Consider the following 27,319-nt stretch of genomic DNA (forward strand, 5'->3'; position numbering starts at 1 on the left):
TGTAGCCAACAGTCTAGAAGGGGCAACTGTTAATACTTTAAGAATCCACATGAATCTAAGCTACTTCCTTGGAGAAAAGATTCTTGAGCTGAGATCTCAAGGACCAGTAGGAATTGCAAGGGTAAAGAGGCCAAGGAAGAGCATCCCAGACAACGAGAGCAGCATGTGCAAAGGCCCTGTGGTGTGTGTGTGGGGTGGGCGAGGGGAGCCTGATAGGTCTGAGAAACTCTACAAAGGCCATGGTGGCTGGAATGCAGAGATGTGGAAGCATAAGAATGCGAAGTACAACTGGAGGTGTCCGCAGAGACTGGCCAGGCAGATCCTTGCAGGCCAGGCCTGTGTGACATTTTCTGGAGAGAAGACCAGCACTTTCATTAAGTAGCCCCTGGAACCTCTTTGATCAGAAGGCCCCTGGAACCTCCCCCAACTCTTCTTTGACCTTGCAGCCAGGCTTGGAGGTAGGATAAGACTGGAGGGAGATGGTTCAAAGGCCTGGCTTATTCTAAGCTTCAGTGAGCTTAAGATATCACCCCCTTGCTCTGACCCCAGTACAGTATAGTACAGGCCTTCAGTCAAAATTTGCTTCAGGAGGCAGTGAGCTCCCCGTCAAGAGAAGGAAGAAAGCAGAGGCTCAGTGCTGGAAGGGTGGGGTGGAAGGGGTGTCCTGCTTACCCTTGGGAAGTGGCAATGGTTGGGAGGCTTCACCCTTCCTAGTGGCTTATGGATGCTCTATCTCTCTCCCCTCGCCTCTCTCTCTGTCTGCTTCTCTTCCTGTCCCCCCGGTTCACCCTCCCCTCCCCTCTGGCCCTGCAGGTGGGTTGGCTACCAGTACCCTGGCTACCGTGGGCTGCAGTACCTGCTGGAGAAGGGAGACTACAAGGACAGCAGCGACTTTGGGGCCCGTCACCCTCAGGTACAGTCCGTGCGCCGCATCCATGACATGCAGGGGCACCAATGTGGTGCCTTCCACCCCTCCAACTAGTGCCCTCCCCACCATGCCTCCTTCCCAGGACCCAGGTCTGCTGCCCAGGAACCCTCCAGACCTCCCAGAGAGTGAATAAAGTGTGACTTGCAGCTTGTCTGCTGTGGGTCTTTGATCTCCCCTGGCAGCTGGTGTGTGTGTGTGTGCGATAGAGAGAAATGAGAATTGGCAAGTATCTGGGCTATGAGTAGGGCAACAGAACCCTTATTGAGTCTTACGGTTCTGCAGCTTCTTAGCTCTTAACTGTGTGACCTTGGACACAGTGCCCAACCTTTCTGAGCCTTTGTTTCTTCACCTGACTTGCAATTCCCTTGCCTCTAAGTGTCTGGCTGGTCTCGAACCCCTGAACTTGTGATCTGCCTGCCTCAGCCTCCCAAAATGCTGGGATTACAGGCGTGAGCCACTGCACCTGGCCAAACTTGAAGAAATTATTTCTAATCCCCGGTCTCAAAGAAATTCCCTAATAGATTTTTTTCTCTAAACTTTTTAAACATTTGCTGTTCACGTTTGCGTTCTTAATCCTTCTGGAGCTGATTCTTGTATATAATGTATGGTAGAGATTCAGTTTTTTTTTCTTTTTGGAAGTCCAGTGTCTTAAATCATTCATGAAGGAGTCCATTTCCTGCACTGTGGTGCAATGTCGCCTTGCTGATCTAGCCCCTTCCCCACAGGTGGGGTGATTTTATGGGCTGTCTTTTCTGTGTCTGTAGTCTGTGTATCCCTGCACTCTTACCAGATTATGTTAATGACTATTGCTTTGTAGTCAGTGTTGAGGTCCCTAAAACAGGGGCCCTCCACCCCTGGGCCTCCCGTGGCCTGGAATGGGGGCTGCACAGCAGGAGGTGGGGATTACAGCCTGAGCTCCGCCTCCCGTCAGACCAGCGGCAGCATTAGATTCTCATAGGGGTGCAAACCCTATTGTGAACTGCACATGGAAAGGATCTAGGTTGCATGCTCCAATGAGAATCTAATGTCCCCTGCCCACAGCCCATGAAAAATTGTCTTCCACAAAATCAATCCCTGGTGCCAAAACGTTTGGCCCTATAACATGATTCTTCAGGAATGTTTTAGGTATTCTTGCCCTTTCAGGACTCCATTTAGAAGCATCCCCTCACATTTGGAAAAGTGGAAAACCTTGTTGAATGAGCCAAAGTGGTTAAAATGATTATCATAAAGGTAGAAACCAGTAAGTGCTCCATATACACCATGGAATACTATGCAGCCATAAAAAAAGAATGAGTTCATGTCCTTTGCAGGGACATGGATGAAGCTGGAAACCATCATTCTCAGCAAACTAACACAGAAACAGAAAACCAACCACCACATGTTCTCACTCATAAGTGGGAGCTGAACAGTGAGAACACATGGACACAAGGAGGGGAACATCACACACCGAGGCCTGTCACGGAGTGGGGGACAAGAGGGAGAGAGAGCATTAGGACAAATACCAAATGCATGCACGGCTTAAAACCTAGATGACAGGTTGATGGGTGCAGCAAACCACCATGGCACATGTATACCTGTGTAACAAACCTGCACGCTCTGCACATGTATCCCAGAATTTAATAATAAAAAAGAAACCAGTAAGTGCTCAATAAATGTTACTAACATCTATTTCTTCATTCATTCTTCAACCATTACCCACTGAGTGCCTATTTGGATACTTGGCTTAGTACCTGGGTGATGAAATAATCTACAGCAAACCCCCATGGCACGAGTTTATAACAAACCTGCACATGTATCCCCGAACTTAAAATAAAAGTTAAAAAAACAGAATCTGCACAAGTCTAAGCTACTTCCTTGAGGAAAAGACTCGAGCTGAGATCTCAAAGAAGAGTAGAAGTTGCAGGGGTAAAGAGGCCAAAGAAGAGTGTCTCAGATGAGAGCGGCACGTGCAAAGGCCCTGTGGTGGGAGGAGCCTGGTAGCTCTGAGAAACTCCACAAAGGCACGGTGGTGGCTGGAATGCAGAGATGTGGGGGCACATTGAAAACCTTGTTAAAGTGCTTAAAATTATTATCATAAAGGTAGAAACTAATAAGTGCTAAATAAATGTTATTCTCGTCCATTTCTCCATTGATTCTTCAATCAATACCTATTGAGTGCCTGTTTCACTCCTGGAACTGGGCAGAGTAGGGATACAAAGTAAGATAGATTCCCTGCCCCTAGAAGCTCTCACTGTGAGGGGATTGTAATAGTTTGAGAGTAGAGCAATGGTGATTATTATGGGTTGAATGAGAACCCCCCAAATTCATATGCTGAAATCCTAATCCTCAATACCTTAGAGAATGTGACCTTATTTGGAAACTGGGTCATTGCAAGTGCAATTTTTTTTTAAGTGATAGGGTCTCACTCTGTTGTCCAGGCTGGAGTGTGGTGGCACAATCGTAGCTCACTGCAGCCTCCAACTCCTGGGCTTTCAAGTGATCCTGTTGCCTCAGCCTCTGGAGAAGCTGAGACCGCAGGCATGTGTGACCACACCTGGCTATTTTTTTTTTTTAATTTCATGTAGAGATTGGGGGGTGGGGGGTGGACTCCCTGTGTTTTCCAGGCTGGTCTCAAACTCCTGGCCTTAAGCAGTCCTCCCATCTTTGCCTCCCAAAGTGCTGTGACTGCAGGTGTGAGCTACCATGCCCGGCCAAATGTAATTATTTTAAGAGTAGATCACACTGGAGTAGTGTGGGCCCCTAATGGAATGTGACTGGGGTCTATGAAAACGGGAAACTTGGAGACAGCCACGCACACAGGGAGAATGTCATGTGAAGATGATGCTGGGGTGATGTTTCTGCAAGGCAAAGAGTGCCGGAGACTGCGGGCCACCCACCAGAAGCTAGGAGAGAAACATGGAGCAGATTCTCACTCGCAGCCCCTAGAGGGACCCCACCCTGTCAAAGCCTTGACCTCGGACTTCCAGCCTTCCTGGGGACTTCCTAGAGAATGCCCAGTCCTTCCTCCCCCTCCTGCATGGGGAGTGCCCTGCGTGTCATCCCTACTCACCTCCCCTCGGGGCCTACAGTTACCTCCTCTCCTGTCTCCGCGGGACCCAGCCAACCCTTTCTTCCCGTCCCCAAGGCTCCACTTCCCCCTGCAGCCACCAGGTGTCAGCAAAGCGTCATCCTTGGGGCTCCTGGCCGGGTGGCCCGAGCTGCACAGGCCCTGTAGGAGCCTTGGGTTTCAGGGGAACTAGTTCTTGGTGTTGGAGAGCCGGACTCAGCAGCCAGACTAGTCCCTGGGAAGTGGGCTGGAGTCTGGCAGAAACAGGTAGGAAGCCACAGGGCAGCCCTAAGAGAGGCGGTGGAAACAGCCCCAAGTCAGGCAGTGGAGCCAGAGGCCCCTGGAGTCAGGCAGGACTAGAGTCAAGTCCCAGATCTCCTACTCATTGACCCTGTGACGGCAGGCAAATGACCTTACCTCTCTGAGACTCTCTTTCCTCATCTGACCAAGGGCCATACGGGGGTTTTTATTCCATTGCTAATTCTCAGACACCTGGTCACCGACCTGACACGAAGTAGTTGCTCAATAAATGACAGCCTAGTTGCCTTTTCGCTCTTCATTCATTCATTGAATAGTGATTGGGGAATCTCTCCCATGCTGCCACTGTTCCATGTACCAGAGACACAAAGCAAAGGAGCCTGCCTGTCAAGCCTACCTTGTCACCTGTTGCCAGGAACTCCTGCTCCCTCCTAGGGCAGCCCCTGGTTAGTGGAGCTGAGAGAACCCAAGATGCTGAGCCGTGGGGTGTGCACGAGAACTGGGAGGGAGGTTTTATGAAAATCAGGTACAGGTGCAGCCCCAGGCCAGGTCAGCTCAGAGGGGGTGGTGGGGTTGTGGGGGGGGAGCGCAGGCAGGTGAAACTGGAGGAAATTGGAGATACAGCGGGAGGGAGGGGGAAAAGGTAAAACCTCTCACCTCCTCCTCAACGCTTACAAAGGTCTGAAGCTTGCTTACTAATAATTTTAAACCCAAACTCAGACATCAGCCAATACTAAATGTTTGCAAGGATTGGGAAACAAAAACTCTGAAGCACTTCTGCAGTGATGTAAATTGGTGCCATCACTTTGCAAAAATTAGAATTTGACAGATTCTAGTAATGTTGAAGATGCAGAAATCTGGAGACCCAGCTATTTGTTCACTGGGTGTTTACCCTGGAAAATCTCTCCCACATCTGTACCAGGAGATAGATAGGTACAGGATGCTCAGAGCAGCATTGTCTGCGCTAGCAAAAAACTGGAAATAACCTACATGTCCATGAGAAGGGGAATGAGTAAATAATCAGCATGCAATAATATCATCATGCAACAGACAAAAGGGATACACAAGACCTTACATATTCAACATGGGCATATCTCAGAAACATTCCCGGAGGTAAAACAAAACAAAAAAAAAACAGGCAAGTTACAGAACAATATTTGATATTTATAAGAATTTTTTAAAACATTGTAGTGAGGGATCAGTTTTTGTATTTTACCTTTTTTGATACCTTATGGACTGAAAAGTTAGTAGAATATATAAAAATGAATTACCAGAAATGAAAATGAAAAATACAACAATTATCCCCAATTTAAAATTTTTATATTAACAGTTAAAACAGACTGTCAAATTATTAAAAGTCTTTTTTTTTTTTTTTAAGAGACGGGGCGGTGGGGGGGGGGGTCTCACTCTGTTGCCCAGGCTGGTCTTGAACCCCTGGCCTCAAGAGATCTTCCTGCCTCAGCCTCCCAAAGTGCTGGGATTACAGGGGTGAGTCCACGATGCCCAGCCAAAAGTTTCTAAAGTCTTAGTCTCTCTTTAGTCTCTCTCTCTTTTTTTTTTTTTTTTTTGAGACAGAGTTTCGCTCTTGTTGCCCAGGCTGGAGTGCAATGGCACGATCTCGGCTCACCACAACCTCCGCCTCCCGGGTTCAAGCGATTTTCCTGACTCAGCATGTAATCCCAGCTAATTTTGTATTTTCAGTGGAGATGGGGTTTCTTCATGTTGGTCAGGCTGGTCTTGAACTCCCGACCTCAGGTGATCCACCCACCTTGGCCTCCCAAAGTGCAGGGATTACAGGCGTGAGCCACTGTGCCTGGCCTCTAAAGTCTTACTCTCAATTTCTGTGTTTATCTCATTGCAGATTGGTAACAAACAATTACCACCGACCAGATTTTGAGTAGGTGTTGGCAAACTTTTTCTGTAAAGAACTGGGTAGTAAATATTTCACATTTTGGGGGGCAATATGGTCTCTGGCAACTACTCAACCCTGCTGGCATCACGTAGAAGCAGCAGTAGGTAAATGAATGGGTGTGGCTGTACCTCTGTAAAACTTCATGAACGCTGAAATTTGAATTTTATTGTCATGTATTACACAGATTTTTTATTACTTTTTACATTTTAAAATATATTTATTGATATTTTGGGGTAGATGTGATATTTTGATACACGTATACAATATATAATGATCAAATCAGGGTAATCAGGATACCCATCCCCTCAAACATTTATCTTTTATCTTTTCTTTGTGTTGGGGACATTACCCAACACAATTTTCCTCTTCTGGATATTTTGAAATCTATAAGACGTTATTGTTAACTATAATTTCCCTGCTGTACTATTGAATACAATAACTTTTTTTTTTTTTTTTTAGGCAGGGTCTCACTCTGTCGCCCAGGCTGGAGTGCAGTAGCGTAATCTTGGCTCACTGCAACCTCCGCCTCCTGGGCCCAAGCAATCCTCCCACCTCAGCCTCCTGAGTAGCTGGGATTACAGGCACGTGCCACCATGCCTGGCTAATTTTTGTATTTTTTGTAGAGATAGCATCTTGCCATATTGCCCAGGCTGGTCTCAAACTCCTGAGCTCAAGCGATCCACCTGCCCCTGCCTCCCAAAGTGCTGAGATTACAGGCATGAGCCACAGTGCCCGGCCTGAATACAAGAACTTATTTCTTCTATCTAAGTGTATTTCTGTACCATTATCCAACTTCTCTTTCATCCTTCCCTCCCCACCTTCCCTTCCCAGCCTCTGGTAATCACCAATCTACTCTCTACCTCCGTGAGATCCACTTTTTAAACTCCCACATATGAGTGAGAACACGCGAGTTTCTTCCTTTGATTTTTCCCCAACCATTTAAAAATGTAAAAACTATTTGTATCTTATGGGTTGTATAAAATGAAGTATCGGCCAGGTTTGTCCTACAAGCCATGGCTTGCTGACCTTTCCTTCAGCTTATCCAGCAATAGACACAAATAAACATAATGTTTGTTTCTTTTTTCAGGAAGATTTAACATAGCTGCTATCCAATTTTCTTTTTTAAACGAAACGCTAATGATTTTGATACATGAGTTACATAATTTTTTTGAAGTATGCACATAGAAAAGACTGGAAAACATGCCAGATTATTAAAAAATGTTGAGTTTGTGGTATGGGCCATTTAGGCAATTGTTGCCATTTGCTTTGTGCTTTTCTGTATTTTTTTTTTTAATTTCCAGGAAGTTTCTCTTTTCATCATCATGAGTCCTCGAAGGGTGCTGTGTTCTGTCCCTCTCACTCCTGACTGGCAGTGACTCTAAAAAATGCCCCATCCGTGAGGAGGCCTTGGAAAGTAGAAGTGGAGATGCAGTCACTGCTCTCGGGAGAAGCTGAAAACACAGTCATCAGCCCTAGGAGAGGGGTTTTCTGCACTTCCTTGGCCATCGCTGGCCTCTGGGGTGTTTCAAGTTTTTCTGGAAAACAGGATCATTCTGTGGAGTGAGTCTCAGGACCTTGACACGGGAGGAACAAAACTTTTCTTGCTTTTTTGGTGCACCCTGGGCTGAAATAAGAAAACCACTAGGGGTGAGTCTTCAAAGCAGAGACAACCCAGGTGAGCGGAGTGGTGGGGAGGGTTTTAAAAAAACACAGGTGGAGAGGAGCACGTTCTCTCTATCAGATAAGATCTCATCCAGTGGGGAGAACCATGCGTGCTCAGGATGGGATGCCTGCCTCAGAATCCCCTAGAATATGGATTTCCACTCCACCCATCTTCTGCTACAGCAATGGAATTGGTTTCTATCAAGGTGGGACTGAGGTGCTGGGCAGGTTGACCATCACCTCCCAAGTGATGAAGCAGCTGGCTGGGGATGTGGATGGGAAGGAGCTCAGAGGCTGCCCCAAGCTCCTTCCAGCACGAAGCTGAAAACCAGACCCTTCTGCCCCTAAGAGGCTGTCGAGGGCTTCCTGGCTCCCCTTGTGAGAAAAGAGACTCAGTGAAGCAGGGCTCATATTAGTGAATCCCCAAAGGTATTCCCAGCTGCCCTGAAGCTGCGGTTCTCAGCATGTCAGCCACAAACCAGCATCACTGGCATCACCTGGGGTCTTGTTAGAAATGCAAGTTCTGATCAGGAGCTGTGGTTCAGGCCTATAATACCAACACTTTGGGAAACTGATGTGGGAGGATCGCTTGAGGCCAGGAATTTGAGACCAGCCTGGACAACATGGTAAGACCCCATCTCTATAAAAAATAAAAAATTAGCTGGGCGTGGTGGTGCACAACTGTAGTCCTAGCTACTCAGGAGGCTGAGGTGGGAGGATCACTTGAGCCTAGGAGTTCAAGGCTGCAGTGAGCTATGATCACGCCATTGCACTCCAGCCTGGGCAAAAGAGTGAGAACGGGTCTCAATAAATAAATAAAAAGAAATGCAAGTTCTCAGTCCTACCCTAGACCTACTGAATCACAATTTGGGAGGGAGGGGTGTCCCAACTGTAAACCCAAGTTTGAGAACCATTGCTTTGCCAAGATAGGGTCTTGCTATGTTGTCCAGGCTGATCTTGAACTCCTGGGCTCAAGTGATCCTCCTGTCTCAGCCTCCCAAAGTGCTGGGATTATAGGTGTGAGCCATTGCACTTGGCTACCATTGCCTTTGGGTTTTGTATTTCTTTAAACTGTTCGCCTTTCTGCATCTTTCTTTCGTGAAAATAGGTGGGTGATATGTTCCTTTTCCAAGATCAGTTTATAGTTAATGCTGTTTCTTCATAAAGTTATTATTCTTTTTTTCACTAAAGAAGGCAACTTTGAGTGGATTGGGCTTAAATTTTCTTTCTCTTCATTAATCCAGGAATTAGGAAACATCAACCAGGTGGCTCACGCTGCCATTTCCTGAGATAGCAGTTTCTGTCCATAAGATTGGTCCACATATTGGCCAAATCCTCCTTTTCTTCCAGGCATAGTTTATATTCATCATTATTATATATTCAGGAGGCAAACTATATTCTTCTTTTTAGAGATAGGGTCTCACTCTTGCCCAGGTTGGAGAGCAGTGGTGCCATCACAGCTCACTGAGCCCTGATCTCCTGAGCTCAGGTGATCCTCCTGGCTGAGCCTCCCATGTAGCTGGGACTACAGGTGTGCACCATCATGCCCGGATAATTTTTTATTTTTATTTTTTGTAGAGGTGGGGTCTTGCTATGTTGCCCAGACTAGTCTCAAACTCCTGGGCTCAGCTCAAGCAATCTTCCCATCTCGGTCTCCCAAACCACTGGGATTATAGGTATGAGCCACGGCCCCCAGCCTTCAATTTTTCTTTAATGTTGGTTTCCCTGTTAGAATGAAAGCTCAGTGAAGCACATCTTGTTCACAATTGCATTACCACCACCGTGTACCATGACAGGCTCACAGGAGGCATTTATTAAGTGATTGCTGGCTGATGTCCTCACACTTCCACCTATGACCACCTGTGGCTTATTCCCATTTTCTAGGGGAGCCCCTGAGGCTCAGAAAGGGGGAAATGATTTGCTCAAGGCCATGCTGGTGGAAAATGAAAAAGCTGGGTTTGAACCCAGGGCTCTATCCCACCCATGGTGGTCAGTCTCTCTGGCTTTCCTTGCACCACAGCATTCCAAAACCTCCTCCACCCATGCTGGAGGCCTCTCTCCTGGCTGCCCATGGTCACTGCACAGCCCTGTGCACAGAGCCTGTCTCTGGTGCTGGGCTGGAGGGAGTTGAAGTTTTTGAAGCTTCCAGTACTGGAAATGTTGGTGGCGAGCAGGGCACCCTGACCCCGGCTTTAAAAATAGGAAGCCTGAAATAGCTCTTTCTGGGCCTCCCCTTTGCTGTGGCCTTTGAAGCCCCCTGAGTGTGCAGGGCTGAGAGTCCCGGCGTCCTGTGGCTGCCCTGGACAGGCTCTGCGGGGAATCCAGGCTGGAAGCCAGGCCCAGGTCGGAGCCGCAGTCCACCACAATAGTGCCTTCCTAAAACCAAATCTTTGCTCCCCATCTCGAGCAGGGGAGTTGATTGGTGATGGCCGCGGGCATCTGGGAGCCTTGGCAGGGCAGCCCTGAAGATCCCAAAAGAAGGGTGTATGAGTTCTTCATGCAGCTCTCCTGAACTTCCATCACCCATCTGAGCTAATGAATTTCTGTTAAATTCACACACTTCTCACCAATCCCCTGATCCAGGCCTGCATCCTCTCTTCTTCACACAACCCCAGCAGCACTTCTCACAGGTGTGTCTGCACTCCCTCTGTCCCCCTACAAATCCCACGCAGAAGTCAGAGGGATCTCAAAATGCAAATCTGATCATGAGACCCTCCTGCTTAAACCTGCCATGGCTCCCCTTCACCCTCTGGATACAAATCCTAATGACTGACTCACAGGACCTGTGTGGACCAGCCCTTGCTTTGTCTCTTTAGCTTCCTACCATGTATATAAACTTTTTTTTTCTGTCCTGTGTACCCTTGATGAGTCCTCCAGCCACAGGACTCTGGCACATGCTGTTTTCTCTTCCTGAAACATATTTTCCCCCAGTTTGCCTAATTATCCCTATTATTATTATTATTATTATTATTATTATTAGAGACGGAATCTTGCTCTGTCATCCAGGCTGGAGTGAAGTGGCATGATCTTGGCTCACTGCAACCTCCACCTCCCAGGTTCAAGTGATTCTCTTGTCTCAACCTCCCAAGTAGCTGGGATTACAGGTGCACACCACCATGCCCGGCTATTTTAGTTTTAGTAGAGGCAGGGTTTCACCATGTTGGCCAGGCTGGTCTCTAACTCCTGACAGATCAAGTGATCTGCCTGCCTCGGCCTCCCAAACTGCTGGGATTACAGGCTAGAGCCACCACACCTGACGTAATTATCCCCCTTATGCAGGCTTCGAATCTCGGCCCAGCGTCCTCCCTGGCTTCTATGGCCAGGCCAATCTTCTGATGTGCTATTTTCTGCTTTGCTCACCTCTCTTTGGAAGCCCTAATCACACATGTTGCTCTATATGTATTTATTTAGTTCTTTGATTTCATTTCCATCTCTTTTCCTAGGCTCTATGAGGGCAAGGGCCAGGCCTGATTTTGCATTCAGTATATCCACAGAGCACAGTATATAGTTGAGGCTTGATAGGTATTTATTGAATGAATGAAAGATCAAATGAATGAATGAGTAGTCAAACCCAGAGACTAGGACTTGACCAACAGGAAAGGCTCCTTAGAATTAGTCACGTCCAAGCACGAAGCCATGGAGACACCTGTCATTCTAATGAAAATCAAGCACTCGGATAAAAAGCTTGTCTTGTTCTCTCAACATGTGCCGATTTCTTCATCTGAAAACAACTCTCATTGTTCAGGCACAAATGCTTCCCTCTCCTTGAGTTAGTGACCACCCCCATTCCTCCCTTCCAGAGCACAGACTCCAGAATTTGTTACAATAACTCTTCAGAACTGCGTGTTTTAACCAACCTCGTCTCAACATTCTCATCTGGAAACAGGGTGCATGTGGCTTGCTTGGCAGGAGATGTGGCCTACAAAATGATGAATCCATAGCCTGGTGCCCAGCTGCTGCATAAAAACATAATTTCTCCATTTTTAAACTTGTAATGCTTCCTCCTACCTTGGGTACTACCAGAATGCTCCAAGCATCTCAGTCTAGAGAGTGTAAAGAAAAGTATCCAATAAATGCTTTCATTCTAGGCAGGGCTACTCATTCTCAACTTCACCACTTTTTTTTTTTTTTTTTGCGACAGGGTCTCACATCACCCAGGCTGGGGTACAGTGGCACCATCAGGGTTCACTGCAGCCTCAACCTCCCTGGGCTCAGGTGATCCTCCTGCCTCAGCCTCCTGAGTCTCTGAGACCACAGATGTACCGCCACACCTCGCTAACTGTTTTATTTTTTGTAGAGATGGTGTTTCTCCATGTTGCCCAGGCTCATCTCGAATTCCTGAGCTCAAGCAATCTGCCCTCCTCAGCCTCGCATCAACTTCAGTCCTCTTGATGTGTGGTGGGGGCTGCCCTGTGCACTGCAGGATATTAACTGCACCCCTGGCCTCTACCAGCCAGTTGGCCAGTAGCAACCCCCAACACGTGATGACCAAAAATGTATCCAAACATTGCCAAGTGTCTCCTGGGAGCAAAATCACCCCAGGTTGAAAACTGTAGGGAATTAGGGATATTCATACTAGGGATAAGGACATTTCCAAAGAGGATAGTGGATGGGATAACTAATGGGATTTCCAGCAGGATTGCAGACAGGGAGGTGAAAATTTAGGACAAATCATGCAAAGTAGGTGTTTGCCTCCACCTTCTACATGAGACAGACTCAGATAAACCGTCAGGGATGAAGGGGATCAAGTCTCCCATTTTATAGATGGGGAAGTAGAGGTCCACAGGGAAGAACTTTGTTATCTGGCAAGCAGTGAGACCTGGGTGCCTAAAACACACCTGTACAAATGCATATGCATGTAATATGTGCATATGTATTAGATAAATATTTGACATGTATTATATGTAGCAACTCTAATAGAAATGGAACTCTGTTAGAAATGTAGAACTCTTGAGGCCAAGACTTCGAGACCAGCCAGGCCAATGTGGTAAAACCCTGGTTCTACAAAAAATACAAAAATTAGCTGGGCATGGTTGTGTGCACCTGTAGTCCCAGCTACACGGGAGGCTGAGGCACAAGAATCTCTTGAACCTGGGAGGCAGAGGTTGCTGTGAGCCAAGATCGCACCTCTGCACTCCAGCCTGGGTGACAGAGCAAGATCCTGTGTCAAAAAAAAAAAAAAAAGGATATGTGGTCACAAATAGGAAAGGAATTTTTTTTTAGATTTTTTTTTCTGTGTACCCATGTGTGAGCACCCATACACTCACATACACGCATGCACACACAGATACAGGTGAATCCTAACCTCCTTGCTTCCTTTTGTTAGTTCAGGGAGGAGAAAGCGGGGGGAATTTGGGGTGCATTTACTACCTGCAATCTTTTGGCTTTGGGAACTCAGGAGGAGGAGGCAGGACAGAAAGAGCAGATGGAACAGGTACCCTTTTGGTTAGCCAGAGGGGACATTTCTGAACTAAGTGGGAAGAAAAGTGTCATTTTGTCCTTTTGTCTTATGAAGCTATTTTGGTGGCATTCATTTGGTTTTGAATGAAAGAAGCTGAATTTTACCACTGATTGTACATGTGAGTTGTTAGTGAACAACAACCACCACAATAAGTCTGGGAACTGCGGGAAAGTAGGATGGGGCCATGGGAAATGGCCCGCCCTTCCTTCATCCAGAGGTGGCTGATGCCAATCTCCTGGCAAGGCCTGTCAGGCTTCTCTTAGGATGCACTGTGCATGGTGGTGAGGACTCCGGGCATCAGACCGACAAGGCTGGCGGGGGTGAGGGCCTTTTCCAGAACAAGGGGTCACACATGCAAAATTTATCAAGGTGAGAAAAACTACTGGACGAGAGGGAATGGAGGTGGCTCTGCATGTAACTGTGGCTTCTACAGGGTGTGGGAACAAGAATGGTGGCAGGTGAGGCTGGCAAGGCAGCAGGGCCCAGGCTGTGGAGGTAAATGTTGACCCTGGAAAGGAGTGTGGGCTTGCTTCTGAGGGCACTGGGGAGCCATGGGAGAATTCTAAGGAAGAGAGTCACCTGGCACAATTGGCCCTGGGGAACATTCCTTCTGTCTAGTGTGAGGAGTTGGGGAAAGAGGGAAAAGGCTGGAAGCAGTTCCCTTTGGTTGAGTGACAGAGGCCAACCACCTGCGCTATCCAGGTGGGGGCATGCCGAGGACGGGGCAGGATTTCCCTGGTGCACCCATTCCTTGTAAGGGGGACCTGTGATCACAGCAGTCTTGGTGTGCCATGTGGTCCCATCTTTTGCACCTTTCCTTTCTTTTGACACAGAGTCATGCTCTGTCACCCAGGCCGGAGTGCAGTGGTGCCATTTCAGCTCACTGCAGCCTCTTCCTCCTGGATTCAAGCAATTCTCGTGCCTCAGCCTCCTGAGTACCTGGCTTTACAGGTGTGTGCCTGGAAATTTTTTGTATTTTTAGTAGAGAAGGGGTTTCACCATGTTAGTAATGGCTGGTCTCGAACTCCTGGCATCAAGCAGTCTGCCTGCCTCAGCCTCCCAGAGTGCTAGGATCACAGGTGTGAGCCATAGGGCCCAGCTTATACTTTTCAAAGCACATTTGTCCATTTCTTGTTTCAGACATTCTTTTGATTAGAAACAAAATGTTACATTACAGTGGAAGCCTGCTGGGTACTTCCCTGACACCATTCCCTTTTCTCCTCCTACTTTAATTTTTGTATCTTTTTTTTTACTTTAACTACATGTGCCTAACCACAAACAATATATGGTACTGTTTCCACACTTTCCATAAATGTTAAACTCTATGATTCATTTAGCAAATTGCAATTTTCCCTTCAATATTATGTTTCCAAGGCCAGGCCAGGTGGCTCACGCCTGTAATTCCAGCACTTTGGGAGGCTGAGGTGGGCGGATCACTTGAGGTCAGGAGTTCGAGACCAGCCTGGCCAACCTGGTGAAACCCTGTCTCTACTAAAAATACAAAAATTAGCTGGGCGTGGTCGTGGGCGCCTGTAATCCCAGCTACTCAGGAGGCTGAGGCAGGAGAATCCCTTGAACCCAGGAGGTGGAGGTTGCAGTGAGCCGAGATCATGCCACTGCACTCCAGCCCAGGCAACAGAGTGAGACTCTGTCTCAAAAACAAAAACATTATGTTTCCAAGACTTATTTACAGTTGACTCTTGAACAATGAGGGAGGGAGGGGCACTGACTCCTTCATGCAGTCAAAAATCCACCTGTAACTTTTGACTCCCCCAAAACTTAACTTCCATTGAACAGAAGACTTGCCAACACCGTAAACAGTGGAACAACACATATTTTGTATGTTGTAGGTATTCTATATTGTATTCTTGCAATAAAGTAAGCTAGAGAAAAGAAAAAGTTATTAAGAAAATCAGAAGGAGGAGAATATATATTTACTATTCATTAAGTGGAAGTGGATCATTATCAAGGTCTTCCTTCTGGTCATCTTTATATTGAGTAAGCAGAGGAGGAAGAAAAGAGGAGGCTTTGGTGTTACTGTCTCAGGAGTGGCAGAGATGGAAGAAAATCCAGGAATAAGTGGACCCACACAGTTCAAACCCATATTTGAAGGGTCAACTGTATATTGTCACATATAGTAGATTTAGATCATTCATCTTAGCTGGTGTGCAGAGTTTCACTGCATATGTATAATGCAAGTTATTAATCCAGTCTCTCTTTGTTGTTGTTGTTGTTGTTGTTTTGAGACGGAGTCTCATTGTGTTGCCCAAGGTATAGTGGTGTGATCTCAGCTCACTGCAACCTCCGCCCCCTGGGTTCAAGTGATTCTCTTGCCTCAGCCTCCTGAGTAGCTGGGATTACAGGTGCCCACCACCACACCCAGCTAATTTTTGTATTTTTAGTAGAGACAGGTTTCACCATCTTGGCCAGGCTGTCCTTGAACTCCTGAGCTCGTGATCCACCCGCCTCCCAGTCCCGTTTTGATGGACACTTGCGTTGCTTCCAGTGGCTGCCGCTGTACACCATGCTGCCGTGATTAGACCATGTGCATCCGGAGCCCTTTCCTTTCTTTTGGTGGCCACCTCTCCTTGAGGGGCCTTGTGACCGTGTTGAGAGCAAGAACTCTGCAACTGGGCTGACTGGGTTCAGATTCCAAATCTGTAATTTACGGGCTAAGCAACTGAGCAAGTTGCTTAAGGACGCGTTTTTTCATCCAGAAAAATGGAGATAATAGCAGTACTTCCTTTAGAGGTTGTTGTGAAGATTAACTTATTAGTGTCTGTGAAGCGCTTAGTACTATGAGGTGTTTAACATAATTATTATGCAGCTAAAACTTGAACATGGAGATGTGCTCACTTATTTGTGGGAGCTAAAAATTAAAACAATTGAATTTATGGAGACAGTAGAAGGATGGTTACCAGTGACTAGGAAGGGTAGATGGGGGGGTGGAGTTAGGGGAGAAAGAGGGGATAGTTAATGGGTACAAAAAAATAGTTAGAATGAATAAGATCTAGTATTTGGTAGCACAACAGGGTGGCTGTAGTCAACAATAATTTAATTGTACATTTAAAAATAACTAAAATAATATAATTGGATTGTTTGAAACACAAAGGATAATTGCTTGAGGGGATGGATACCCAATTTACCCTGATATGATTATTATGCATTGCATGCCTCTATCAAAATAGCTCATATGCCCCATAAATGTATACACCTACCATGTATCCACAAAAAATTAAAAATGGAAAAACATTGAGCATGGGAGGTGTGAGTGGAGCTGTCCCAGCCTCATCTCCCAGGCTGTGCAACTTTGAACAGGTCACTGCACTGCTCCGGGTCTCACCTTCTACATCCATGAAATGGCGGTGTTTTAAGGATGACATGAGATGATGTGTAGCCTGTAACAGACACTCGACTAGGATTCATTTTTCTTGTCCCACTTCTTTGCCTCACCCTTGTGAGGTCATTCAGGCACATGTCATTCAGTCACCTTCTTCGACATATAAGTATACTGTGGCTCGGAGAGGTGGAGAGACTTTCTGTAGGTCACCCAGCGTGTCAGAGGTGAATAGACTCTGCAGGCAATGTCCCTGGGGTGGGTAACAGTGGTTGTGGTTGCCACACCTTGGAGCCAGCTCAGCTCCTCCTGTAGACCCCATTAAACAGCCCCTGTCCCTGACCTCCAATCCTACCCTCCTCACTTAGCCTCCAAGCTTGGCCACCCACTGTGTTCTTGTGATGAGGTGGAACAGACACAGTCATCCACGTGGCCTCTTAGAAACAGCCACCAAATGCTCCCGTATCGTAGCAACCACAGAATCAAAACAAGCTCTTAATGAAAGATCAAAAAAGACAGGGAGCTGGAAAGCCCACTCCCTGAACCAGCCAGCCCTCTGAAGATTCCTACTGCTGGGGTTTCAGTTCAGGGAGTTTATTTGATTTGCGTCTTCAACCTCCTCGCTCCACATTGTTAACTTCTAGCAGACTGTGGCTGGGAGCCAAGAAGTGGGTTTTAAATACACAAAAGGAAACAGAGCATGGCGAGGTCTGGAGGACAGAAGCCATCAGAGAGTGGGTGTTCCAGGGGGTGGCGATCATAGAGGCACTGCACCACGCCTGGAGCCAGGGAATGACTTTTGTTTGGCCCTTGAAGTTTCTAGAGGCTGAACTTAAGCGCTGCAGCCCCACTGCTCAGCCTTTAGTTGACTTCTTGCAGTGAAATCCCAAAAGGGAAAGCCGGGAAGGCTCTTAAAGACCACTTGATCCAGTGGTTTCCAAACTTTTTTTTTTTTTTTGAGATGGAGTTTAGCTTTCGTTGCCCAGGCTGGAGTGAAATGGTGTAATCTTGGTTCACCACAACCTCTGCGTCTCAGGTTCAAGTGATTCTCCTGTCTCTCAGCCTCCCAAGTAGCTAGGATTACAGGCATGTGCCACCATGCCCTGCTAATTTTGTATTTTTAGTAGAGACAGACGGGGTTTCACCATGTTGGTCAAGCTGGTCTCGAACTCCTGACCTCAGGTGATCTGCCCCTATTAGCCTCCCAAAGTGCTGGGATTACAGTCATGAGCCACCGCACCTGGCCCCAAACTTTTTTTTTTAAGCAAAGAAATTGTTTCCTGGATAACCTCACATAAAGCATCCCAGTATGTAAAGCAGATAACAGTGTTGGAAGTGACAACCTGGAATTCTGTCCATGGGGACTCTTCTCCTTGTCCTCCCACACACAGAAACCCTTCAGCTTATGCTTCCAACGTCAGTGTCCAAAGAAACTTCAGACAAATCCAGCCCCTTCATTCACAGATGGAGACATTATTGTTAGTTGTAGCAAATGTTAGCTAAGTAACAGTACTTACACTTTAAACATGCCTGGCATAGGAGAATGATTTTATATGTCTGATAGTATCAAATCCCCACAACTACCTGATAAACTAAGTATTATAATGACCCCCATTTTGCAGATGAGTAAACAGAAGTCTAGAGAGGTACAGTCACTTCCGAAAGTCACCCAGCTGGTAAGTGGTGAAGGCAGAATTCAGAGCCCAGTGTGGCTGACTCAATAGCCTGTGCCATCCACCCCTACAGGGGTTGCCCAGGGAGGTTAAAGACTGTCCCACAGTCTCATAGGAGCTGAGCAGGGACAACGAGGTGGCCTGGTGTGGAGGGAAGCTCACGGGTGTGTGGGGCTGGAGCTCTGGGTCCAAGATGTTCATCAGCCGCCTGTCCTGGCTGTTTGGTAAGAGACTGAGGGTGAGTGGTCAATGAGCATGAGAGGAGGAAGGGAGCCTTGGGAGACCACACTGGAGAACCTGGAACTAGGGAGCTATAGCAGGTGTCTGAGCTAGAGAATTAATCCTACCCTTGGCTGCACATCAATATTGGGACAATAGGCCCAGATATGTCATTCCTAATCACAGTGGGGCAGGATGGTGCTCAAAGCACTTTACTGGCATGATCTTAATCATCACAAAGCCTCTATGAGAGAGGTGATGTCATGATACCCATTTTACAGATGAGGTCGCTGGGAGCTCAGGGAAGTGCAGTGCTTTGTCCAGGGTCACGTGGCTGAAGAGTGGGGGAGCTGACACTTGAAGCCAAGACTGGCTGACTTTCAAGCCCACATGCCTCTGTCAGTTAAGTGTGGTGATGGTAATGCTGTGTAACAAACAATCCCCCAAATCTCTGTGCTGTAGGACAGTAAGTGTTGATTTAGCTCGCATGTCTAATGCGGGTTGGCTGAGCCAGGCTGGGCTCAGCTGGGCAGCTGTGTGCTTATCCATGTGTCTCTCATCCTGTCCTGGGATCAGTGGACTAGCCTTGGCATATTCCCCTCCTGCTCATGGCAGGAGTGCAAGGGGGTGAGCAGAAACACACAAAGTCTCTTGAGGCCTAGACTCAGGACCACACAGAGTCACTCCTGCCTCATTCTATTGACCCTAGCAAGTCACAGGGCCAAACCCAGTGTCAATAGGTGGGAAATGGTACTCTGTTCTTTTAATGGGAGGAACTGCAAAGTCGCTTGGCAAGGGTGAGAATACAAAGAAGGGTAAAGAATTGGAGGCAAGTTTTGCATTATATCATATTGTCTGTGCTGGTTTAAAATATGTTCACACAGTCTTTGATAATTCCTTCAAAAGATGGAGCCTAATTCTACATCTCTTGAGTGTGGGCTAGCCTTACTGACTCCCTTTTAATGAATAGAACAAAGTGGAAGTGATGGTGTGCAACTTCCAAGGCAAGGTCATAAAAGACATTGTGGCTCCCTCCTTGCTCTCTTGAGGATCACCCACTCTAGGGAAGCCAGCTGCCATGTCGTGGGGATACTCAAGCAGCCCAGTGGAGAGACCCATGTGGTGAGGACCTGTGATCTCCAGCCAGCAGCTGTGTGAGTGGCCTGTCTTGGAAGCAGCTCGTCCAGCCCCAGTTCAGTCTTCAGATGAGACTGCAGCTGCAGCTGACATCCTGACTGCAACCTGATGAGAGACCCAGAGTCAGAACTGCTCAGACTAAAGTTGCTCCTGAATTTCTGACCCGCAGGAACTGTGAGACAACAACTGTTTATTGTTTTAAGTTGCCAAGTTCTGGGGTAAATTTGCTTGCAGCAATAGATACGAATGCTGTGTCTAAATATTCTGCCAACTCACTGCTGCCATAGCAAGGCATCATAACAAGCGAGGCTTGGATGGAAGCAGCTTTGTCTTCTCCCCAGAGAACCAGCAAAATCCCAACAATTTACCAAGATTAGAGAACCAAAAATACCCATGGAAACTATAGTTGTTAAGAAACATCTGTTTTTGAGCTGTCTAAATTGGGTAGTTCTCAAAAGGAATAAAAATGTATCAGAGGATGGGGACAGCTGGGTGGGGACTGATGCCAACTGCCTGGCAGGCTCAGCTGGTCACTCGGGTTCCTTCTCAGAGCTGAGGCAGGGAGAAAGATCCAAATAAAGATCTGATGGGGCAGATTAGACAGAGCTGCCTGTAGCAAGGCACTGAGGGCTGTGTCCAGCTGCAGGGGCAGTACTTAAGCTTACTGCACCCCTACTATGTGCCAGGTGCAGGGTGGGCACCTGCATGTGAGGACCAGGGATTGGGGTGTTGGAAGATTTTGGCTTTTGGCCAGGACTAAAGGGTGAGAGGTAGTATGGAGAAGGAATTAAGGCCCTGTGGAGAGGCCTGGGCTTAAATCCTGGCATTGATGTTTACCAGCTCTGAGGCTTGTACGTGGCCAATCACTTAAACACTCTGGGCCAGTTTCCTCAACTGTAAAACGGGCATAGTCACAGTGCCTACTTGATCCATCCTTGTGGTCCTCTCAGGCTTGCTTTGCAGGACTCCTGGACTCCTCAGGTTTTATCAATCCTGGTGCCCTTCCATTGGATCACATCCCTGGATCACAGTGATGGGTTCAGGAATAGACACATGACCCAAGGGAGGCCAATCAGGTGAATATAGGGAGATATTCTTTCTTTCTTAAGGTGGCTACATTTAGGACATGAGCCAGGGTTGCCAGTGTCACCCATCACATGTACCATATGAATAACTCTTGTCTAAGATCTGGCAAGAGATGGTGGAGCCTAATGACATTGTTAAAGATCCTGGATCCAGCCATACCTGAAGCGTATCCAGAATTCCGGCTGAGTATCTGTACTAGTCAATGTTCTCCAAATAATATACACAGGCATAACTCAGAGATATTGTAGGTTTGGTTGCAGGCCACCTCAATAAAACAAATATTGCAATAAAGTGGGTCATAGGAATTTTTGATTTCCCAGTGCACATAAAAGTTACACTATACTGTAGTGTATTAAGTGTGCAATACCATTACGTCTAAAAACCACTGTACATACCTTAATTAAAAATACTTTATTGCTAGCAATCATCTGAGCCTTCTGCAAATTGTAATCTTTTTGCTTGTGGAGGGTCATGCCTCGATGTTTATGGCTGCTGACTCATTAGGGTGGTGGTTGCTGAAGGTTGGGGTGGCTGTCGCAGTTTCTTAAAATATGACAACAATAGAGTTGGCCACATTGATGGACTCTTTCATTAAAGATTTCACGGAAGCATATGATACTGTTTGATAGCACTTTATGCACAGTAGAACTTCTTTCAAAATTGGAGTTAATCCTCTCCAACCCTGCTGCTGCTTTAGCTATTAAGTGTATGAAATATTCTAAATGTGGCCAGGCACAGTGGCTCATGCCTGTAATCCCAGCACTTTGGGAGGCCGAGGTGGGTGGATCACCTGAGGTCAGGAGTTTGAGACCAGTCTAACTAATATGGTGAAACCCTATCTCTACTAAAAATACAAAAATTAGCTGGGTGTGATGGTGGGCATCGTAGTCCCAGCTACTTGGGAGGCTGAGGCAAGAGAATCACTTGAACCCAGGAGGCAGAGGTTGTAGTGAGCCAAGATTGTGCCACTGCACTCCAGTCTGGGCCACAGATTGAGACTCCACTTCAAAAAAAAAAATATATATATATATATATGTGTGTGTGTGTGTGTGTGTATGTGTATATATATATGTGTGTGTGTGTATGTGTATATATATATATGTGTGTGTGTATGTGTATATATATATGTATGTGTATATATATATATTCTAAATGTTTGTTGTCATATCAACGATGTTCACAGCATCTTCACCAGCAGTAGGTTCCACCTCAAAATACACTTTCTTTGTTCATCTATAAGAAGCAGTTTCCCATTCATTTAAGTTGTTTTTTTCAAAGAGTTAAAATCTCACTTTGGCACCTAGACTGGAGTGCAGTGGTGTGATCATTGCTCACTACCGCCTCAAATTCCTGGGCTCAGGTGATCCTCCTGCCTCAGCCTCCCAAGTAGCTTGGGACTGCATGTGTGCACCACCACACCCAGCTTAAAGTTGTATGAGATTGCAGCAATTCAAGAACCAGCAGTCTGGATACTCAAGAAGAGCTCATGTTTTTGTTTGATTTGGAAAACAGGAGAAGATCAGTGTCCCAGCTCAATGCCAGTAGTCAGGAAAATTTCCCTCTTAACTTGTAGGAGTATGAGCCTTTTATTCTATTCAGGCCTTTAACGGATTGGGTGAGAGCCACCCATAGCAGGGAAGAAAATTTACTCAGTCTACCAATTCATGTGTTAATCTTATCCAAAAACACCCTCACAGACACACCCAGAATAATGTTTGACCAAATATCTGGGCACCCTGTGGCTCAGTCAAGTTGACACATAAAGTTAACCATCACAGTGTCCCAAGTTATATGATCTAATACCGTCCCCTTTTTCTTTTAGATGGAGTCTTGCTCTGTCGCCAGGCTGGAGTGCAGTGGCGCGATCTCTGCTCACTGTAACCTCTGCCTCCTGGGTTCAAGTGATTCTCCTGCCTCAGCCTCCCAAGCAGGTGGGACTACAGGTGCGTGCTACCACACCCAGCTAATTTTTGTACTTTTTTAGTAGAGACGGGGTTTCACCATGTTGACCAGGATGGTCTTGATCTCTTGACTTCATGATCCACCCACCTCGGCCTCCCAAAGTGCTGGGATTACAGGCGTGAGCCATCACACCTGGCTACCTTCCCCTATTTGTTTTAAACACATTTTGTTTGACAGAACTTGCTCACAACCAACAGTTTGAATGATAGAAATGCTTATTTCATAGGGATAGTGAAACAACAAATGATCTCTCTCATAGCACAATGCCTGAGTGGGACAGTGGGTGCTCAAAAATAATAATCATTGATGCATGTTATAGAGAAATATCTTGGGAAGAGGATTTTCCCATTTTGCTCCCACTTCTCCCCACAATGCTGACACATAAAATTAACCATCAGTGTCCAAGTTATGTCTTCTAATATCTTCCCCTATTTGTTTTAAACACATTTAAAAACACGTTCAAACAGAAATAATAATCATTGATGCATGTTATAGAGAAATATCATTGGAGAAGTCAGAAAACAGGCAGACATTTCTTCTACTTCCACTACATCACGTTCTCTCTTTTTTTTTTTTTTTTGTGAGGCCGAGTCTCGCTCTGCAGCCCAGGCTGGAGTGCAGTGGCGCCATCTCGGCTCCCTGCAAGCTCCGCCTCCTGGGTTCACGCCATTCTCCTGCCTCAGCCTCCTGAGTAGCTGGGACGACAGGCGCCTGCCACCACGCCTGGCTAATTTTTTGTATTTTTAGTAGAGACGGGGTTTCACCGTTAGCCAGGATGGTCTCGATCTCCTGACCTCCATCATGTCCTCTCTTTATCAAGGGTACCCAATGGTTTTAGGCAGATGGGACAGACCCTGCAATCCACAGACAAACTCTATGTTCTAAGATGTTTGGCACAATTATTCATAAGCTCAAAGATAAGGAACCTGTAGAATTCTTCCTTAAGGCTATCGTCTGGTACATAATCTAATTTTGATGTCTAAAGCTTAACATCAGTTGTCTTTCTCTTTGCATTTTCTGTAATAAATTCTAATCTCACCCAGACTAATGGATGCCTAGGGTGGTGGAGATAAAAATCTGTACTCAGGAAAGCAAAATGAAATACACATTAAAAACTTTTAAAGTAGGTATCCCTGCTACATATCTTTTGAAGCATGGTGGATGTATTGATTTTGACCACTAGTGTCCCTTCCTTGATGAAACCATGCCTCCCTCACTCCCCAGAGGCTGTTAATCACTGTTGTCTGCCCTCCTCACCACAGCGGAGGGCCTATGACCAGGCTGAGCCAATCCTAGCACCCATGTCAGTGTCCTCTTGGGCTCAGTGATTGGTCCTGAGGTGAACATGTGACCCAAGCAGAGCCAATCCAAATCCTTAGTTGGATTTCTATATGGAAGCTGAGAGAGAGGAAGAGCCATAGATAGATAGATAGATAGATAGATAGATAGATAGATAGATAGATAGACAGACAGACAGATAGACAGACAGACAGACAGACAGACAGACAGACAGACAGACCGACCGACCGACCTTATGGATTACAAGCTGTAAGGATGAAGCTTGGGACTGCCTGCGACCATTCTTTATACCTAGTAGAGGGAGTAACACATGAAAGAGAGATGGAGAGAGAACTGAGTGCCAGCCACATGGGTCAATAGCACGTGAGAACCTGGATCTAACTACATTTTCCGTATCTTGCTTAAATTCATTTGAGCTGAAACAATGATCTCTGGCTGTTCCACACTCCTCAAATTCACTTAAAAATGATGAAGAAAGCTACAGACCTGTTTGTGCAGAAGAGTTCCAGCTTGGGCCATGCTAGGCTGAGCGTCTCCATGCCAGATGGCCAAGATTCCCACTACCCTTTTGTATTCTGGAAGTCTGCCCTGGTGCCCCAACCTGCAGATCTTGGATGGAGAGGACTGGGATAGGATACCCAAATCCTGACTCTCTGAGCCTTAGTATTCTTTATCAACTGTAGATAACAGTCCCTACCTCAAAGGACAGTAAGAAAATTAAATAAGATTAATTTTACTAGTTAATAAATTAATGGGCTGGCACAGAGGAAGTGCCCCATCAGCAGGAGCTGTCTAGCCCCAATACTCAAAAGTTCCCAGCCTGCTGCTCCCTCTCCTGCCTGACCCAGTTTTTCATCTAAATTTGGCCATTGGCCCAGGCCCTGGCCTATTTTAGGTACACCTCTTTTTGTTGCAGGAAAAAGAGACTCAAACAAGCTACCTTAAAACAAGGGGTTTATTGTAAGAATGAATGGGAACAGGAACATGGAGGGGGTGGAGGCAGGGAAACCCTCAGGACTGAAGCTGTTTTGTTGTGAGAATTCTTTTTTTTCTTTTTCTCCTTCAGAAGGAATCATTTCACCTGTCACATATCCTTGCAGAAAGGGCCTTTTGCCAGGACTGGATGTAAACAAACCTCAGAGAGGTATTGTCAAAGGCTAAGTCTCTCCTGCATTGGTAGAGAGAGAATGGATTTTGTTGTTGTTGCTAATAATTTTGGTTCAAGTTTTAACAGCTCTCAGGCCCGTAAGGTCTGCAGTGAGAAAGGAAGTGAGCAGGAACGTCAGAATGGAGGGATGTGTGAAGTGACTGTTATTTATTATCCAAAGCAAGATACTTTGAGAATGAAAGAGGCACTATGAAGAATTACACAAGGACAATAGACATGAAAATAGTCCAGGGAAACCAGGACATAGGGTTGCCTTAAGAGTACAAGGGTCTGGGAAGGAAGGGATGGGGAAAGTGGGTTCTCAGACTGAAAAGAGGTCCAAGAGTGTGGCTGCTGCCCAGGAAGTGCCAGGTTCATAAGTGGAGGGCTGGACAGCCAGGAAGGAAGCACCTGGGTACCCAGAGATAATTTTATATTGCCTGCCCAGTAGGTGGACAACCTTCAGGCATGGCTTGATCCAGGGGTTCAAATGTCAACGGGATCCTGTTTCTCTTTCTCTCTGTACTCATGGAACTTTGATCCATCTGCAACAAAGGCCAATGGCAGCCCACAGCCTACACAGAGGGAGACCCAGGCCCTTCTACTCATCTTCTCAGACTTCTACTCTCCAATGTTTGAAACCATAGGAGACCTCTATACACTGGCAGGTCATGGAGAGAAACTCCCCAGATACTTAGAGTGGGAAAGTGGGACTGAAGGTGAGCATCCCCATCCCATCCTGGATCAGTGTGGGCACACCTCCCTGTGACATGCAAAGCTCTTCATATCACATCTGTACACTCAGAACTCCATACATGCTGTGAGTCTTCCCTGACCTCCACCATTTCCTCCAGGTCTCTGCTTTCTAGTGACCACACCTCTCCTTGACTCTTCACTTTGTCTTCCTGACTGACTCCTACCCCTGACCCTTATCTCAAAGCCTAGCAATGCTGAGACAACCTTTTCCACTCCCCAGGTAGGCCCCAGAATGCTCTCACCCCCGGGGGATCATGGGCCCCTCCCTATGATAGACATATGTGGCTCTTCTCATCCAGCTTATTACCTCTCCCTTTTATGTGGCAACAATGCCCCAGTATTGCTAGAGTGGGAACCCCCCTCACTCACATTCATTCCTATGCTTTCAAGGAAGCCATCTCCACCCTGGATATGAGTAATGGAACATAGGACCTAAACTAAGCCAGCCAGCACATTCTGTCTCTCTGGCCACTAACTAGTCTAAGTATGGGTCAATCAGAGTCTGTGCATGGCCTAAAGTCTTAAGAAGAGCCTGCAGATTCTTTTCTGAGGCTCTTGGAGGGATGAAGATGGAATGCAGAGCTGTCAATGCCATTTTTGTTGAGGGATCTGCACATGTTGTCAAATCCAAGGAAGTCATGTTGAGAAGTGGAGAAACAGGATCTTGGTGATATCAGTGAAGACCCTGGATCAAGCCATACCTGAAGGTCTGCCCTTGGGCTGTTCAAACACAGGAGCCAGTAAATTCCCTTTTCTCAGGCCAGGTTCTCTGCTACTTGCAATTGACAGAGCTCTAACTGAAGATTAGGACCCTTGGCCAAGAGGATGCTCAAACCAAAGGGATAAACAAATTACATAGCTGCTCACACAAAGCTCTGAGCCCTGCCCTCCCATAGGGTAAATCTCCAGGGTCTACCTAAAGCTATTGACCCACATCCTCCTATCCACTAACCCATGCTGTCTTACACAATCTAGTCCTGGCAATATTATGAAGTAGGTTAAGTCTGTTTCTGAAGCTCCAGTGTCCCACCTGACTGCCCTCTGTGCAGCCCCCAGCCCAAAAAGTGGGTCTACGCAGCCTAGTTCATGCATATCTGGGCTCCCTGGAGCTTACTCGCTCCCCACCTCCCTCTGCTCGGGGTCCCAAATCCCACTGCTGTCTCCAAGACCCTGCAAAACCCAGCCCCTGACCTCCCTGTGCTTGTCCTGCACTGTATGCCTCTCACTCTGGGTGCCAGCGATGTGGGTGACTTCCCGGGTCCTTGACTCAGCAAACTCTTTCCCATATTGGGGCCTTTGCAGATGCGGTTCCTCTGGCCAAGAATCCCTTTTCCATATTTGCACCTAGTTATCTTCTAATCCTCCTTTAAGTCTCAGGGGAAATGTCACTCCCCCAGCAAGTCCTTTGTAGCCTTTAATCCAGATCAGGCCAACCC

The 27,319-nt window shown here is 46.7% G+C and overlaps 1 protein-coding gene across 15 annotated transcripts in view; it reads left to right on the forward strand.

Annotated features, from left to right (window-relative positions):
* Nucleotides 1-27,319, forward strand: part of GRK3 (G protein-coupled receptor kinase 3) — a 279,994-nt gene that overhangs the window by 10,233 nt on the left and 242,442 nt on the right. For 10 of the 15 annotated variants that reach the window (XM_063808413.1, XM_063808418.1, XM_063808416.1 and 7 more), the window contains 2 exons: nt 814-913; nt 22,542-22,662. In XM_063808413.1, the coding sequence (XP_063664483.1) occupies nt 814-913; nt 22,542-22,662 (221 nt within the window). Of the gene's footprint in view, nt 1-813; nt 914-18,777; nt 20,710-22,541; nt 22,663-27,319 lie in introns of all 15 variants that reach the window. The other 5 variants (XM_054675962.2, XM_063808427.1, XM_054675960.2 and 2 more) reach the window with 3 other exon arrangements.

Source organism: Pan troglodytes, chromosome 23, assembly GCF_028858775.2.
Source record: "Pan troglodytes isolate AG18354 chromosome 23, NHGRI_mPanTro3-v2.0_pri, whole genome shotgun sequence".
NCBI lineage: Eukaryota > Metazoa > Chordata > Mammalia > Primates > Hominidae > Pan > Pan troglodytes.